Raw genomic sequence first — 17,978 nt, 5'->3', positions numbered from 1 at the left:
ATTATGATATATAATTCAGGTCCGAGGTGCAGCCGAGTTTTTTTCTATTTGAATAAAAAACCTCAAACATAGCAACGTTTACAGGAATTTATTCAAAAGTGAAAAAAAAAGTTCGTTCCTGTCACTAATTGTGAGTATGAATTTTGCATCTTTTACGGTTTTATGGACCAAAGTCAGGTCAAGCGTACTTTATTAATAATTAATTGTGCGTATGTTTTTTGCAATTTTTACGAACTTGGGAAGGAAATGTAATTGCAGATGTGTGTTTTTTTATAATTTATAAATCCAACTTTTATATACGTAATTTTTTTCAAAAAAAATTTTTTTTTGATTATTATATATGAGGTGCAGCCGATTTTTTTCTATTTGAATAAAAAAACCTCAGATGTAGCTACGTTTACAGGAATTTATTCAAAAGTGAAAAAAAAAGTTCGTTCCTGTCACTAATAGTGAGTATGAATTTTGCATCTTTTACGGTTTTATGGACCAAAGCCAGGTCAAGCGTACTTTATTAATAAATAATTTGAAAGAATATATTTTTCATACGAGAAAAACATATGTTACAAAAAGTTAAGTTTTTTCCTATAACCAAGTGTGAGTATGTTTTTTGAAACTTTTATGGATTTGAGGGACAAGACATAAGTTGAGCGCATTTTCCATTATTACTTTGAAAAAGCGAGGCAATTCTTCCAGTTTTTTACGTATTTTTATTAATTTATTTAAATTGTGTACGAGGCATAGCCGAGTTGTCCACATTTACCAATAAAAAAAACCACAAAAAAACAGGTGAACGTATCGTGGAATACTTTCGCCTTCTATTTATAACGCGAACAAATATTTTAATCACTCGATAACACAATTTGTTTTGCGATAAAACCATCCAAATTTACCCTCGAACCGATCAATATTGACCAAATAACCACCCCAAAGTCTCTTGTTTTTGTCTCGAAAAAAATGTGAAAATTCCACCTGGTGGTATCACCTCTGTTATCACAAAGGTTACGTGCTATCACACCGTCGTTTCGTAACAGCAATGCGTGCGCACAAATTCCATAATAAATAGCGCAACGCAACGCAACACCCAGCAAAGCGCTCCAGACACGCTTCCAGGCCCACATCCAGCACCCATCATGGAACAGATGACCAAGAAGGAGACCATTGCCCTTCGGGACAAGCACATTGGGTGAGTGCGGCATTTTTTGCTTGGAGTATTGATTTTGGGCGCGCTTGTGTATTGATTTAGTGAGTTAAAAAAATTTTTTTTTCAATTTTTAGAAAGTCATGCCAGTTGTTCTTCCGTCAAGATCCGTTGAAGATAATGAGGGCGAAGGCCCAGTACATGTATGACGAGAAAGGCGACGCTTATTTGGATTGTATCAATAATGTGGCACATGGTGAGTTTTTTTTATTTGATTATAACGAGGTGTTTATTGATTTTTGATTTTTTCCAAATTGAGTGGGCCTTTGGCAGTAGCTAGTGATTTGTTTTTTATGGCCCAATTAACGTCACATTTTACAAATATTTGTGACCTCAGTTTATGGATTTTTTCTTAAATTGTTTTTATTTACGATTTTTTTTTATTTGTTATACTGCCTTTTTGTTTGTTTTTTACTTTTTTATTATTTGTTTTAAAGCTACAAAGATCGAACAATTTTATTATTGTTTGTTGTATTGTTCTTATAACAATTTCAGCGATTGCATTGGTATCGGACTCTAAACTTTAGCTTCAATAATTTCGGCGTAATCGCCTTCTGAATATTAATGTCAATATTTTAGTTTTTTTGTGTTTTTTTTTCTGATAAACTTTAGGTCTTAGAGCGAACACCAAAAAAACAATGAAATATGGTTTAAATTGTTTAACAAATTGTGAAAAACCAGAATCGCTTCGGACTAGTTCCGATTACAGAGGAATTTTTAGTTTTTTACTAAAAAAATTCATATTTCAAAAACTAAAAGTCGTAGAGCAAAACGGTTTGTTTCAGCGAATTCTGCGACTTATTGTGCCTATTATAACAGCTTTTCACAAGATTTAAAATTTTAAATTATCTAAAATTTTAGAAAAATTAAAAAAATATATATTTTTTTAAACTCGTTTTAGCTAAGATTTATGGAATTTTCTATGTTTTTACAACTCTCTCGATTTGTTAAAAGTGCGAAAAAAGTCAATAGGTTTGATTTTCTAAACTTTGGTTTTTCCAAATTTTTCGGGATTTTTGTCGATTTTCAGTACCCGGAACATTTAACGAGCAATAACTTTGGAACTATTAGAGATAACCTTATGAAGTTTACTATCGTTGGAAAGCTCTTTTAATTATCTATCTTTTTCAAAAAAGATCATTGTTGTCCGCCTAATAGTTTTCAAATAAATTACATATAAAAGAAAAAATAGCTAAAATAAAAACAAAATTATAACTTAAAAACTATTGGAAATTTGGCGATTTTCTCGACGCCAGTCGATTCTCCGGATCATTTTATATAGTTTTTGACCAAAATAGTTCTAAATTTTTGAATAGTTTTGCCTTATAATTGAGAAAATAGAAAAAAATGAAAAAAAAATTTTCTTTGAAATCCTCTCTAGCAAAGTTTTATGAACTTTTCTATGCCTTTACAACCCTCTCGTGTTGTTAAAAGTGCAAAAAAAGTCAATAGGTTCGATTTTTTAAATTTTGATTTTTTCAAAATTTTTGAGATTTTTGTCGATTTTCGGTACCCGGAACATTTTACGAGCAATAACTTCGGAACTATTAGAGATAACCCTATGAAGTTTATTATCGTTGGAAAGCTCTTTTAATTATCTATGTTTTACAAAAAAGATCATTGTTCTCCGACTAATAGTTTTCGAGCAAATTGCTGATAAATGCAAAAATTGGTAAAATGTTAAAAAATTCATAACTAAAAAACTATTGGGAATTTGGCGATTTTCTCGACACCAGTCGATTCTCCGGATCATTTTACATAGTTTTTGACCAAAATAGTTTTAAATTTTCGAATAGTTTTGACTTATAATTGAGAAAATAGAAAAAAATGAAAAAAAAAATTTTCTTTGAAACCCTCTCTAGCAAAGTTTTATGAACTTTTCTATGCCTTTACAACCCTCTCGTGTTGTTAAAAGTGCAAAAAAAGTCAATAGGTTCGATTTTTTAAATTTTGATTTTTTCAAAATTTTTGAGATTTTTGTCGATTTTCGGTACCCGGAACATTTTACGAGCAATAACTTCGGAACTATTAGAGATAACCCTATGAAGTTTATTATCGTTGGAAAGCTCTTTTAATTATCTATGTTTTACAAAAAAGATCATTGTTCTCCGACTAATAGTTTTCGAGCAAATTGCTGATAAATGCAAAAATTGGTAAAATGGTAAAAAATTCATAACTAAAAAACTATTGGGAATTTGGCGATTTTCTCGACACCAGTCGATTCTCCGGATCATTTTACATAGTTTTTGACCAAAATAGTTTTAAATTTTCGAATAGTTTTGACTTATAATTGAGAAAATAGAAAAAAATTAAAAAAAAAATTTTCTTTGAAACCCTCTCTAGCAAAGTTTTATGAACTTTTCTATGCCTTTACAACCCTCTCGTGTTGTTAAAAGTGCAAAAAAAAGTCAATAGGTTCGATTTTTTAAATTTTGATTTTTTCAAAATTTTTGAGATTTTTGTCGATTTTCGGTAACCGGAACATTTATCGTGCAATAACTCCAGAACTATTAGAGATAACCCTATGAAGTTTACTATTATTGGAAAGCTCTTTTAATTATCTATCTTTTTCGAAAAAGATCATTGTTCTTCGCCTAATAGTTTTTGTATAAATTACATATAAGAGAAAAAAAATAGCTAAAAGTAAAAAAAAATTATAACTAAAAAACTATTGGGAATTTGGCGATTTTCTCGACACCAGTCGATTCTCCGGATCATTTTACACAGTTTTTGACCAAAATAGTTCTAAATTTTCGAATAGTTTTGCCTTATAATTGAGAAAATAGAAAAAAATGATAAAAAAATTTTCTTTGAAACCCTCTCTAGGAAAGTTTTATGAACTTTTCTATGCCTTTTCAACCCTCTCGTGTTGTTAAAAGTGAAAAAAGGTAATAGGTGTGATTTTTTCAACTTTGGTTTTTCCAAAATTTTCGGGATTTTTGTCGATTTTCAGTATCCGGAACATTTAACGAGCAATAACTTTGGAAATATTAGAGATAACCCTTTGAAGTTTACTATCGTTGGAAAGGTTTTTTAATTATCTATCTTTGTCAAAAAAAAAGATCGTTGTTCTCCGCCTAATGGTTTTTGTATAAATTACAGATAAAAGCAAAAATAGGTAAAATTAAAAAAAAATCATAACTAAAAAACTATTGGGAATTTGGCGATTTTCTCGACACCAGTCGATTCTCCGGATCATTTTACACAGTTTTTGACCAAAATAGTTTTAAATTTTCGAATAGTTTTGCCTTATAATTGAGAAGATAGAAAAAAATGAAAAAAAAATTTTCTTTGAAACCCTCCCTAGCAAAGTTTTATGAACTTTTCTATGCCTTTACAACCCTCTCGTGTTGTTAAAAGTGCAAAAAAAAGTCAATAGGTTCGATTTTTTAAATTTTGATTTTTTCAAAATTTTTGAGAATTTTGTCGATTTTCGGTAACCGGAACATTTATCGTGCAATAACTCCAGAACTATTAGAGATAACCCTATGAAGTTTACTATTATTGGAAAGCTCTTTTAATTATCTATCTTTTTCGAAAAAGATCATTGTCCTTCGCCTAATAGTTTTTGTATAAATTACATATAAAAGAAAAAAATAGCTAAAAGTAAAAAAAAATTATAACTAAAAAACTATTGGGAATTTGGCGATTTTCTCGACACCAGTCGATTCTCCGGATCATTTTACACAGTTTTTGACCAAAATAGTTCTAAATTTTCGAATAGTTTTGCCTTATAATTGAGAAAATAGAAAAAAATGAAAAAAAAAATTTCTTTGAAACCTTCTCTAGGAAAGTTTTATGAACTTTTCTATGCCTTTTCAACCCTCTCGTGTTGTTAAAAGTGAAAAAAAAGGTAATAGGTGTGATTTTTTCAACTTTGGTTTTTCCAAAATTTTCGGGATTTTTGTCGATTTTCAGTATCCGGAACATTTAACGAGCAATAACTTTGGAAATATTAGAGATAACCCTTTGAAGTTTATTATCGTTGGAAAGCTCTTTTGATTATCTATCTTTTTCAAAAAAGATCATTGTTTCCCAACTAACAGTTTTCGTATAAATTGCATATAAAAGCAAAACTACATAAAATTAAAAAAAACATTGTAACTGAAAAACTGTTGAGAATTTGGCGATTTTCTCGACGCCAGTCGATTTCCCGGATGATTTTACATAGGGCTACATCATAATAGTCCCACTTTTTTTAATAGTTTTGGCGTAATTGAGAAAATAAAAAAACTGAAAAATTTGTTAAGTGACTTTGAACGACCTTTTCTTAAAAACTATTTATCGTAGAACATTCTAACTTAAACCGTCGTGTTCAGCACATAATTTTACGCTCAGAAATCAGCATTTGAACCAAGTCAAGTCAATAAAAAAAATTTAAAACCAAATTTTTCAGTGGGTCATTGCCACCCAGCCGTTGTGGAAGCCGGCTGTCGTCAAATGTCAATCCTCAACACCAACAACCGCTTCCTGCACGACAACATCGTCCTTTGCGCCCAACGCATCATCAACACAATGCCTGACAAACTCTCAGTTTGCTATTTTGTCAATTCTGGCTCAGAAGCCAACGATTTGGCTCTGCGTCTTGCGCAAATTCACACCGGAAATCGTCAAGTCATCACTTTGGAGCAGTGAGTGCTTTCATTTTTGACACTTTCCCCCACCATTACCCCCACCACAACCATTTACAGGCCCGTGGAGTCGGACCCAAAAATCTCATTATGTCATAATTCCCAAAAAATTGTGTGCTTTTCTAATGTGTTTCTAATGAGTTTGTTTCATTTTTTTCTTACAGCTAACACGTGTTTACAGATGAAGATGAAGAGCCGGGGAAGGCCCCAGTTGTTGTCTATGGATAGGACGTGATCTCGACGTGTGGATAAATCATCATTGTTAGAAATCCAAGTCTGTCAGTGTTTTTCTGTGTTTTTTTTTCGTTTTTTTTTTGTTACAAGAACAAGATTTGACTGACCGGCTTGGAATTTGTTTTGTGTTTAAATATTGTATTGTGTGGGTCACGTGGGGCTAAGTTAGGACAGGTCAGGTCAATCTGGTATTTTTTTAGTGCGTACCATGGCCATTTGACTTCGTTGATTGACATTTCCCACTATAAGTTTAATCTTCCTGGTGGGCCACCACAGAAAGACTATGTCCATGTGGTAAGTAGCTATATCTTCAAAACTATCACTCGTAGCAAAAAAATAAAAACAGATTTGGAATCCTGAGACAATTTTGCTTAAGAAAAGTGAAAAATTAAAGTTTTTTGTCTTTACATGTTGCCAGAAAAAATTCTTGAATTCATCGGTCACTTTAAATTTTTACCTTCAGGACTGGATTTTCATCGATATCTTTGAAACCATACGTTGAACGTAAAAACCGTTACCGGGTTTGAAATTTTGAGACAATTTTACATTAGAAAACTCAGATTTAGAAATTTTTTTAACCATTGTAATATTTTTTCTAGCATTTAATTTTTACTTAAATTTTTTTTCTCAAAGAACCTTATTTTGCTCTATATCTCAAAAACTACAAATCCTACATAAAAAATAAAATTAGTTTTAGAATTCTGAGATTATTTACATTAAGAATGTCAAAAATTGAGGGTTTTTGTCTTTGTAAGTCGACTGAAAAAAATTCTTGAATTGATCAGTCATCTAAAATTTTTACCTTCAGGACTGGATTTTCATCGATATTTTTGAAACTATAAGTTAAACGTAAAAACCGTTACCGGATTTGAAATTTTGAGGCAATTTTACATTAGAAAACTCAGATTTAGAAAAATTTTTGACCATTGTAATATTTTTTTCTAGCGTTTATTATTTACTTAAATTTTTTTTCTCAAAGAACCTTATTCTGGTCTATATCTCAAAAACTACAAAGCCTACATAAAAAATAAAATTAGTTTTAGAATCCTGAGATTATTTACATTAAGAATGTCAAAAATTGAGGGTTTTTGTCTTTGTACGTCGACTGAAAAAAATTCTTGAATTGACCAGTCATCTAAAATTTTTACCTTCAGGACTGGATTTTCATCGATATTTTTGAAACTATAAGTTGAACGTAAAAACCGTGACCGGATTTGAAATTTTGAGGCAATTTTACATTAGAAAACTCAGATTTAGAAAAATTTTTGACCACTGTAATATTTTTTTCTAGCATTTAATATTTACTTAAAAAAAATTTCTCAAAGAACCTTATTTTGCTCTATATCTCAAAAACTACAAACCCTACATAAAAAATAAAATTAGTTTTAGAATCCTGAGATTATTTACATTAAGAATGTCAAAATTTGAGGGTTTTTGTCTTTGTACGTCGACTGAAAAAAATTCTTGAACTGACCAGTCATCTAAAATTTTTACCTTCAGGACTGGATTTTCATCGATATCATTGGAACTATAAGTTAAACGTAAAAACCGTTACCGGATTTGAAATTTTGAGGCAATTTTATATTAGAAAACTCAGATTTAGAAAAATTTTTGACCATTGTAATATTTTTTTCTAGCATTTATTATTTACTTAAATTTTTTTTCTCAAAGAATCTTATTTTGGTCTATATCTCAAAAACTACAAACCCTACATAAAAATAAAATTAGTTTTGGAATCCTGAGATTATTTTACATTAAGAATGTTAAAAATTGAGGGTTTTTGTCTTTGTACGTCGGCTGAAAAAAATTTTTATCTTCAGGACTGGATTTTGTTCGATAGCTCAGAAACTATGAGTTGTACGCAAAAACTATTACCGGATTTAAAATTCTGAGACAGTTTTACATTAGAAAAGTCAAATTTGAAATTAATTCAATTAATAAAAAAATTAAAAAAATATTTTAATTTTACCCAATATTTCTAAAACTAGCAGGTCTATGTGCAAAACTCAAACAGATTCGTAATCCTGAGACAATTTTACATAAGAAGCGTCAAATTTTGAACGTTTTAGCTCAATTTTAACGCAAATTTCGATTAAAATAGTTAGAAAAATAAAGTATGCAACTCTGCATGGTATGGTTTTTTCGTTAATTCAAGGCTTCCTGTCCCGATACTTATCGAGGAAAGTACCGCGATTCCGACTATGCCAAAGAAGAACTGTCAAAACTATACTCTGACGAAATTTTGACAATCTGCCAAAACGTTTCGTCCGAAAAAGGTGAAAAAATCTGCGCCTTTATTGCTGAAAGTCTGCTAAGTTGTGGCGGTCAAATTATCCCGCCTGATAATTACATGAAAAATGTCTACGATCACGTCCGACAAAATGGCGGCGTTTGCATCGCCGACGAGGTCCAAGTCGGCTTTGGACGTTTGGGTAAACACTGGTGGGGTTTTCAAATGCATGACGTCATCCCAGATATTGTAACAATGGGTAAACCCATGGGTAATGGGCATCCCATTGCTGCAGTGGTGACAACTGAAGAAATTGCCGAAAGTTTTCGGCGAACTGGAGTCGAGTACTTTAATACGGTAAGTTGGTACTAAAAAAAAAAACAAAAAAAACTAGTAATTTTTTTTCGTCCAGTATGGTGGTAATCCTGTTTCGTGCGCCATAGCCAACGCTGTTTTTGACACAATCGAGAAGGAGAATTTACGAGAGCATGCACTCGTCGTTGGAGAATATTTATTTGACAGCTGTCAAATTCTCGCCAAGAAACACGCCTGTATTGGCGATGTGCGTGGTGTTGGTTTGTTTCTGGGGATTGAAATGGTTAAGGACCGTGATTTGCGCACGCCTGATAAGGCCACAGCCAGCTATGTGCTAAAAAGGTGGGTTCTTTTTGTGAGCGAGTGTACAAAACCTTAGATGGTACATTTTTATGGTGTGTGATTGTACATGTGTTAACAAAATGAGGGAACAAGTTTTGGTATTTTTTTGGTAGTGAGTGTACGTGTAGTTGTATGGGTACATTCTTTCTGAGTGTGAGTGTACATTTTTGTAATTTTTTGCCAGGATGAGGGAGGAGCATATTTTGGTCAGTGCTGACGGTCCGGAATGCAATGTTATAAAAATAAAACCCCCAATGGTTTTTACGAAGGAAAATGTGGATGAGGTTGTTTCCACTCTTGATCGTGTTTTGAAGGAGTTGAGGGATAGTCAGCAGAAATCGTCGAATGTGAAAAGCACTGAAGTTCCGAGTAAAGAGCCTCGGACGCGGAAGTCGCTCAAGGAGGATAGGATTAAGTCGATTTAATTTATTGTTCAGTATTTTGTATGTTTTCTGTGAAAATAAAACTATTGTGAAGCTAATTTTGTGTTTTTTTTAAATATCTTGAAAAGAAGTGCTTGTATGTGAAAAATAAAAATAAATTTGAATTTCTGAGACAATTTTGTATAAGATCAGTGGAAAATTAAGGTCTCGTGCTCAAATAACTTGATGGAAAAAATTTGTAAATAGAACATTTATCTGAGATTTTTTCCTTCACTGCTGAATATTGGGCGATATCTCAAAAACTAGTAGTCGTACCTGAAAACTAAAATCAGATTTGAATTTCTCAGACAATTTTACGTAAGAAAAGCAGAAAATTAAGGTGTCGTGGCTAAATAACTCGATGGAAAAAATTCTTAAATTAACCATTGCTCTTAGATTTTTTCCTTCACTGCTGAATATTGGGCGATATCTCAAAAACTAGTAGTTGTACCTGAAAACTAAAATCAGATTTGAATTTCTCAGACAATTTTACGTAAGAAAAGTAGAAAATTAAAGTGTCGGGGCTAAATAACTCGATGGAAAAAATTCTTGAATTAACCATTGCTCTAAGATTTTTTCTTTCACTGCTGAATATTGGGCGATATCTCAAAAACTAGTAGTCGTATCTGGGGACTAAAATCAGCTTTGAATTTTTTAGACAATTTTACGTAAGAAAAATAGAAAATTAAAATGTTGGGGCTAAATAACTCGATTGAAAAAATTCTTGAATTCATCTAAGATTTTCACCTCCACTGCTGAATATTGGCCGATAGCTCAAAAACTAGTAGTCGTAGCTAAAAACTAAAATCAGATTTGAATTTCTCAGACAATTTTACGTAAGAAAAGTAGAAAATTAAGGTGTTGGGGCTAAATAACTCGTTGGAAAAAATTCTTGAATAAACCATTTATCTAAGATTTTTACCTTCACTGCTGAATATTGAGCGATATCTCAAAAACTAGTAGTCGTATCTAAGAACTAAAATTAGATTTGAATTTCTCAGACAATTTTACGTATGAAACGTAAAAAATTAAGGTGTCCTGGCTAAATAACTCGATGGAAAAAATTCTTGAATAAACCATTCATCTAAGATTTTTACCTTCATAACTGAATATTGGGCGAACTAGTAATCGTATCTGAAAACTAAAATCAGATTTACATTTCTCAGGCAATTTTAAGTAAGAAAAGTAAAAAATTAAGGTGTTTTGGCTAAATAACTCGATGGAAAAAATTCTTGAATAAACCATTATTCAAAGATTTTTACCTTTACTGTTGAATATTGGGCGATATCTCAAAAACTAATAGTCGTATTGGAAAACTAAAATCAGGTTTGAATTTCTCAGACAATTTTACGTAAGAACAGTAAAAAATTAACGTATTTTGATTAAAGAACTCGATGGAAAAAATTCTTAAATAGATATATGAGCTAACGATCATCAAAGTTTCACTCAACTAAGTAATTTTTTTTTATTTTGAACGTTAAAAAATCGCCAAAAGTTTACAGAATCTAACGTAAAATTGTCTCAGAATTCCGAATCCGTTTTTGTTTTTCGCCTGCGAGTGATAGTTTTGGAGCTATTGATCAAGTTGCAAGTTTTCCGTAATAAAGTTGCTCCAAGCAACATTTCCCTCATCTGAAATTTTTCCGCCCTGCACCAAAACTTTTCCTCCCTTCTCCTTCAAAGCGTTGTTTATAACGTTCGTCGTGCAATTACCTTACTCCGATAATTGCTTTCGGTTGAAAGTTTTTCAGCCATTTCCCATAAAGACCGCTCGTTAAAACTTAATGACAAAAATAAGCCACCTCCAAATTCAAAACTTTTCCACAAGTTTGTGTAATTAGTTAGCGAGCATTTTTGTGCAGGTAATTAATTCCGACAAGTTTGTAATTATTGTAATTGCGCAAGTTGTGTGATAATGGCGTGTATATTGTGATATGAAATTGCTCTCTCTTGACTTCAAAACTAATAATCTCCGGACCTTTATTGCAGTTAAGAAATGGCTAAGGCGGCCGTGGAAGCCCCTAGCAACCCGCACCTGCTCGGGGAAAAACGGGATTTGTGGCCTGCAAACCCTAAAAATCAAAATCCCCAACCGGTGCATTAATGCACTTTTGCGGTTTTGCACTGCTGCCAACTGCAGCGTTTAATTGTTTATCGCTCGGAATTGCAGTGTCACGGCACGTGTGATCGATGTTCAAAAATTCTTCTCGGAAAAAATGAATTCTGATCCCTATCTCAGAACATCAATCACGTGATTTATTTATCAAAATTTCAACCTCTATTAAAATTCGAGTCAAGCGAAATTTTTGGGATTTGCATCCAGCAAGCGCGTCTTGGAATTGAATGAGCATTTAAATTATTTAAGAGGAAACGCGATGCTAATTTCGAAAGTAATACAGATAAAGCGGGGTTTTAATTGAGTTTGTGAGGCAGGGGTTTCTGGATGAATGAGTTAAAACGGAATACACTGTGACACATATTTTCGCTAATATCTCGAAGCGTGTCAAAGGTACGTGAAATTTGGGCACAAATTTGCAATCCTTGGACAATTTTACCCAAGGAAAGTCAAAAATTAAATCATCCAAACCGATCGTTTCAATTAAAAAAATTGACAATTTGGAGGAGCGTTCAAATGTACAACTGAGTCGAACTTTTGCCAGTATCTCAAAACATGTTGGTCGTAGACAAAAACCAAAAACAGATTCGAAATCCTGAGGCTTTTTTACGTAAGAGGAACCAAAATTTGAAAATTTTAACCCGCCTACTTTAACTCAAAAAAATCCCAAATGTACTTCTACAGTTTTTCAGAGTTTATTGGCAACATGGTAAACTTTTCTCAATATTTTGCAAACCACAAGTCGTAGAACAGAAACAAAAACAGATTTGGAATCCTCAAAAAACACGCTTTCAAACAATAGGAGAAAAAAATAAAAATATATAAAATGCACAATTTATTGTTCGCTTCAAGCTGTGACTAACTGCCCCTCAAAATTGACACAAGCCAGCGTTCGCTCGGACTTTTCGCCTAAAAGCATGGCAGTCACGATCCAGTACCACCCAGAAACGGGCAAATGCCCAAAGGCGGACCCATCAAAAGTACCATTTCTAAAATTGTAAACGCCCTTTTTAAAGGGACAGGCAAAAGGAGGTTCGGAAGTTTTGAGAAGAGGAGACCATTCAACATTCCACACAAGTGGTTCATGTTGATGTTCTGGTACTTTTCGCACGAATCCAAAGCCTCCCGCGATTTGCATCGCTTGAGGACTAGTTTTAGCTAAAATAATTGGGTTCTTTAGATTTTGACAATTTTTTTTGTTACCTTTATGTCCTCAGGAACCGTTTCTCGAACTACAGTTTGTAGAGAAATTAAATTAACCCGATTGGCGTACGATAATTGGACGTTTTTGATGATCAAGGGGGCTTTTTCGTGGCCGGGGCATGTTTCGAGTTTGTGGACTCTGACTGTTTTTGGTTTCTGGAAATTTTGTTATTTTTACAAATTATTTTGTTTTTTTTACCATCATGTCCATAATTTGGCCATTTGTGGGTAAAACATGGTAAAGGATTAAAATTAACAACTTCCAGCGTTCCATAGTTCACACAAAATATAGTTTAGGGTCGGGTGGAATGAGAATAAATATTAGTTTTTATCGTTTTATCTTATAACAAAATCATCACAAATGAATTAATTGACCTTCATTACGTTATCAGTGATTTTAATTAAATGGAATCCAACGTTTGGTAATTATGTCATTATGAGTGGAAATATCAGATCTGGTTTTATTTTTTAAGCACGAGCATTTGTTTTTGCAAAATGGATAAAAATTCAATTTGTTAAGGTAAAAATTTTATTCACGATTTTTTTCCATCGACTTATTTAGCCACAACACTTTAATTTTTAACTTTTCTTACGTAAAATTGTCTAAGAAATTTATATCTGATTTTAGTTCTCAGATACGACTACTAGTTTTTGAGATATCGGCCAATATTCAGCAGTGAAGGTAAAAATTTTAGATGAATGGTTCATTCAAAAATTTTTTCCATCGAGTTATTTAGCCCCAACTTCTTAATTTTTTACTTTTCTTACGTAAAATTGGCTGAGAAATTTAAATCTGATTTTAGTTCTCAGATACGACTACTAGTTTTTGAGATATCGCCTACTATTCAGCAGTGAAGGTAAAAATCTTAGATGAATGGTTTATTGAAGAATTTTTTCCATCGAGTTATTTAGTCACGATACCTTAATTTTTTACTTTTCCAACGTAAAATTGTCTGAGAAATTCAAATCTGACTTTAGTTTTTAGGTACGACTACTAGTTTTTTAGATATCGCCTAATATTCAGCCGTGAAGGTAAAAATCATAGGTGAATGGTTTATTCAAGAATTTTTTGCATCGAGTTATTTAGCCACGACACCTTAATTTTCTACTTTTCTTACGTAAAATTGTCTGAGAAATTCAAATCTGACTTTAGTTTTTAGGTACGACTACTACTTTTTTAGATATCGCTTAATATTCAGCCGTGAAGGTAAAAATCTTAGATGAATGGTTTATTCAAGAATTTTTTCCATCGAGTTATTTAGCCCCAATTCTTTAACTTTTTACTTTTTTTACGTAAAATTGTCTGAGAAATTTATATCTGATTTTAGTTCTCACATACGACTACTAGTTTTTGAGATAACGCCTAATATTCAGCAGTGAAGGTAAAAATCTTAGATGAATGGTTTATTCAAGAATTTTTTCCATCAAGTTATTTAGCCACGACACCTTAATTTTTTACTTTTCTTACGTAAATTTGTCTGAGAAATACAAATCTGACTTTAGTGTTTAGGTACAACTACTAGTTTTTTAGATATCGCTCAATATTTAGCAGTGAAGGTAAAAATCTTAGATGAATGGTGTATTCAAAAATTTTTTCCATCGAGTTATTTAGCTCCAACTCTTTAACTTTCTATTTTTCGTACGTAAAATTGTCTGAGAAATTCAAATCTAACTTTAGTTTTTTGATACGACTACTAGTTTTTGAGATATCGCCCAATATTCAGCAGTGAAGGTAAAAATCTTAGATGAATGGGTTATTCAAGAATTTTTTCTATCGAGTTATTTAGCTTCAACTCCTTAACTTTTTACTTTTCTTATGTAAAATAGTCTGAGAAATTCAAATTTAATTTTAGTTCTTAGATACGACTACTAGTTTTTGAGATATCGCTCGATATTCAGCAGTGAAGGTAAAAATCTTTGTGTTTTTTGCAGATGAAAAATAATAACAGATTCGAAATTCTGAGACAATTTTACACAAGGAAAGTTTGAATTCGAAGCGTTTCTATTGTCTGGTTTTTATAAACAAAAAAATTCGACTGTGTGTTCACCTGACAAAAAATTTCTAAAACAAATTTAATAAATTCGTAAGATAATTTTGACCTTAATCGAGCAATGTCTCGACAATCACAAGTATAGAGAACAAAAACAAAATAAATAAATAAAAATTTACTAGTTAAAAATATTTGTGTTTTTTTATTTATTATTTATATTTATTAATCCAAGTGGAAAATTTATTCGAAATGACAATAATTGGGCGCCAGTTGTAGCAACTGCGTCACTAATGAATTCATTCATTCATTTCCATTGTACCAACTTAATTTTTTTTCCACACTCAACGCGCAAATTGGTCGACCTTTGGCGTCGCAAAACTCGTCTAATTTGAGCAATTTCTTGCAAGTGACGAGTCAGTCATTCGCAAAATAATCTTGAGGAGGTTTCCCCGACGACACATTGCCAGAATTTAAGCGACAATTCATAAGTCGATGAACACAAAAGCCTTTGTTCGAGAAATACAACAGGAAAGGCTTTCAACAGAGAAATGTCAAGCTCGAAATATAATTTTAATATTTCCCCTCAAATATTGCACCAAGTGTTTAATAATCACAAACTAAAAGAAATTGGGTCATTTTTTTGGAGGGATGAGTGCGCGAAATGCAGCTTATCTGATAACTAGTTCCGAATATAAAACAGAATTTGGTGACTGAATGGCGTTCGCTTTGTGCGAGGTTTTGAATCGAGAATTGAAAGGAATTAACGATTTTTTAGAGAGAGGAAATTGAGTCTGGTGTAAGATACGAAAAAATAGACTCGGTTTTTTCAATTTCAGATTTTTTGCTCACATTTTGGCTCACTTTACGTTAAATTGTTGTCAAATTAAGGACGTTTTTTGTTATGTTTTTTCTACATTTAGTAGTTTTTGGATCAATTTTTTTCGTATCTAAATAACACTTATCTTACGTAAAAATAGCGAATATTGGTCACAGCACACTTAGATGTGCTTTCGCAAATAATGTGCTAAGAAAAAACTCTAAATTTTTTCTTTGAAATGTCTCGAATATAACTATCACTTAAATGAAATAGTTCAAAAATTTTATAACTTGTCTTATTTTGTTTTAACAAGGTGCGTTTTTTTAAAACAGTTGGAGTAAAAATCTTAGAAAGCAGAAAATTAATTTAAATTTTTTTTGGGCAGTTAGAAGGTCATAGTGTCTTAATTAAAACATTTCTAACGTAAAATTATCTAGGAATTTCAAATTCTTATCTATTTTTGACGTGAACCTAGCCCATTTTAACCCTTTATAACTTTGACTTTTGATTTTTTTCAAAAATATGAGTTACACTTTTAATATTTTTTTTCTTTAAAAGATATGCTAAAAGTATCATAAATAGTAACTCTTCTTACACAAAATTGTCTCAGGATTCCGAATCTGTTTTTATTTTTCACCTACAATAGATAGTTTCAGAGTTAGTCAAAGTCAAACTTTACTTTGACACTGTTAAGTTTCCAAAATTTTTTTTTATATAAACGTCTGAAATATTTTAAATTAGAACACTTTTAACCTCAAATTATCTCGGAATTTTAAATTTGCATCTATTTTTGACTTAAATCTATCCCATTTTAATGTATACTTAAACCTATATAACTTTGACTTTTGATTTTTTTCAAAAATATGACATAATTTTGAAAATTTTTTTCGTTAAAAGAAATGCAAAAAATATCGTAAACATTAACACCTCTTACGCAGAATTGTCTCAGGATTCCAAATCTGTTTTCATTTTTCTCGTACAATAGATAGTTTTAGAGTTAGTCAAAGTTAAACTTTACTTTGACACTGTTAAGTTTCAAAATTTTTTTTTTTTGAATTATACGTCTGAAAAAATTTAAATTAGAACATTTCTAACCTAAAATTATCTAGGAATTTTAAATTTGGATCCATTTTTGACTTAAATCTATCCCATTTCAAAGTATACTTAAACCTATATAACTTTGACTTTTGATTTTTTTCAAAAATGTGAGTTATACTTTGAAATTTTTTTTCGTTGAAAGGAATGCCAAAAATATCCTAAATATTAACACCTCTTACGCAGAATTGTCTCAGGATTCCAAATCTGTTTTTATTTTTCACCTACAATAGATAGTTTCAGAGTTAGTCAAAGTTAAACTTTACTTTGACACTGTTAAGTTTCAAAAATTTTTTTTTTTGAATTATACGTCTGAAAAAATTTAAATTAGAACATTTCTAACCTAAAATTATCTAGGAATTTTAAATTTGCATCCATTTTTGACTTAAATCTATCTCATTTCAAAGTATACTTAAAATTATATAACTTTGACTTTTGTTTTTTTTTCAAAAATGTGAGTTATACTTTGAAAATGTTTTTCGTTGAAAGGAATGCCAAAAATATCGTAAATATTAACACCTCTTACGCAGAATTGTCTCAGGATTCCGAATCTGTTTTCATTTTTCACCTACAATAGATAGTTACAGAGTTAGTCAAAGTTAAACTTTACTTTGACACTGTTAAGTTTCAAAAATTTTTTTTTTGAATTATACGTCTGAAAAAATTTAAATTAGAACATTTTTAACCTAAAATTATCTAGGAATTTTAAATTTGCATCCATTTTTGACTTAAATCTATCCCATTTAAAAGTATACTTAAACCTATATAACTTTGACTTTTAATTTTTTTCAAAAATGTGAGTTGTACTTTGAAAAATTTTTTTTGTTAAAAGGAATGCCAAAAATATCGTAAATACTAACACCTCTTACGCAAAATTGTCTCAGGATTCTGTATCTGTTCTAATTTTTCATCTCCGACAAACAGTTTTTGAGATATGAATTAAAGTTTAACTTTACTTTGACACAATTAAGTTTCAAGTTTTTCAAGCAATTTTTTGGTTTTTTAATTAAACAAACAGCTGAAATATTTCAAATTAGAACATTTTTACGTAAAATTGCCAAGGATTTCAAATTTGTATTTATTTGACATAACTTCCACTTTAAATATTTGCCAAAAAATGAGTCAATTGTTCAATTTTTTGACGCTTAAAAAAATACCAAAAATGTCAAATATGTAAACACATCTTACGTAAAATTGCCTCAGAATTCCGAATCTATTTTTAGTTTTCACCTACGACTACCAGTTTTCGAGATATGGCTCAAAGTTCAACTCTAGGTTAACAAAACCAAAATTTAACCCAAATTTTTAATTTTTTAAACCTCAACAAACGTCCAAAATTTCCCAAAACCAAACTTTCCTAACGTAAAATTGTCCAAAAAATCCA

The 17,978-nt window shown here is 31.2% G+C and overlaps 2 protein-coding genes across 2 annotated transcripts; one reads left to right on the top strand and one right to left on the bottom strand.

Annotated features, from left to right (window-relative positions):
• The first annotated feature begins 1,025 nt into the window (after nucleotides 1-1,025).
• On the top strand, nucleotides 1,026-9,431 carry LOC656564 (uncharacterized protein). The gene is made up of 7 exons (XM_961315.5): nucleotides 1,026-1,183; nucleotides 1,276-1,394; nucleotides 5,595-5,829; nucleotides 6,264-6,357; nucleotides 8,219-8,650; nucleotides 8,706-8,950; nucleotides 9,135-9,431. Exons 1-7 carry the CDS (start codon nucleotides 1,131-1,133, stop codon nucleotides 9,373-9,375), a joined length of 1,419 nt encoding a protein of 472 aa, XP_966408.1. The 5' UTR covers nucleotides 1,026-1,130; the 3' UTR covers nucleotides 9,376-9,431.
• Nucleotides 9,432-12,310: 2,879 nt separating this feature from the next.
• On the bottom strand, nucleotides 12,311-13,026 carry LOC103314435 (hypothetical protein). The gene is made up of 3 exons (XM_008200515.3): nucleotides 12,891-13,026; nucleotides 12,692-12,847; nucleotides 12,311-12,646 (listed from the first exon to the last, which is right to left on the bottom strand). The coding sequence occupies exons 1-3, from the start codon at nucleotides 12,963-12,965 to the stop codon at nucleotides 12,413-12,415; spliced, it is 465 nt and encodes a 154-aa protein (XP_008198737.1). The 5' UTR covers nucleotides 12,966-13,026; the 3' UTR covers nucleotides 12,311-12,412.
• Between the last annotated feature and the right edge of the window lie 4,952 nt (nucleotides 13,027-17,978).

Source organism: Tribolium castaneum, chromosome 7 (assembly GCF_031307605.1).
Source record: "Tribolium castaneum strain GA2 chromosome 7, icTriCast1.1, whole genome shotgun sequence".
NCBI lineage: Eukaryota > Metazoa > Arthropoda > Insecta > Coleoptera > Tenebrionidae > Tribolium > Tribolium castaneum.
Note: the sequence above shows the minus strand (reverse complement) of the source record. Positions and strands in the feature narration are given on the sequence as shown.

Coding starts and splice junctions, on each gene's coding strand:
- LOC656564 (XM_961315.5), top strand. CDS start 1,131: ATGGAACAGATGACCAAGAAGGAGACCATTGCCCTTCGGGACAAGCAC. Junction 5,830..6,263: donor CAAGTCATCACTTTGGAGCA/GTGAGTGCTTTC, acceptor GTATTTTTTTAG/TGCGTACCATGGCCATTTGA. Junction 6,358..8,218: donor AGAAAGACTATGTCCATGTG/GTAAGTAGCTAT, acceptor CGTTAATTCAAG/GCTTCCTGTCCCGATACTTA.
- LOC103314435 (XM_008200515.3), bottom strand. CDS start 12,965: ATGGAACGCTGGAAGTTGTTAATTTTAATCCTTTACCATGTTTTACCC. Junction 12,848..12,890: donor GCCAAATTATGGACATGATG/GTAAAAAAAACA, acceptor CAAAATTTCCAG/AAACCAAAAACAGTCAGAGT. Junction 12,647..12,691: donor CGGTTCCTGAGGACATAAAG/GTAACAAAAAAA, acceptor CAATTATTTTAG/CTAAAACTAGTCCTCAAGCG.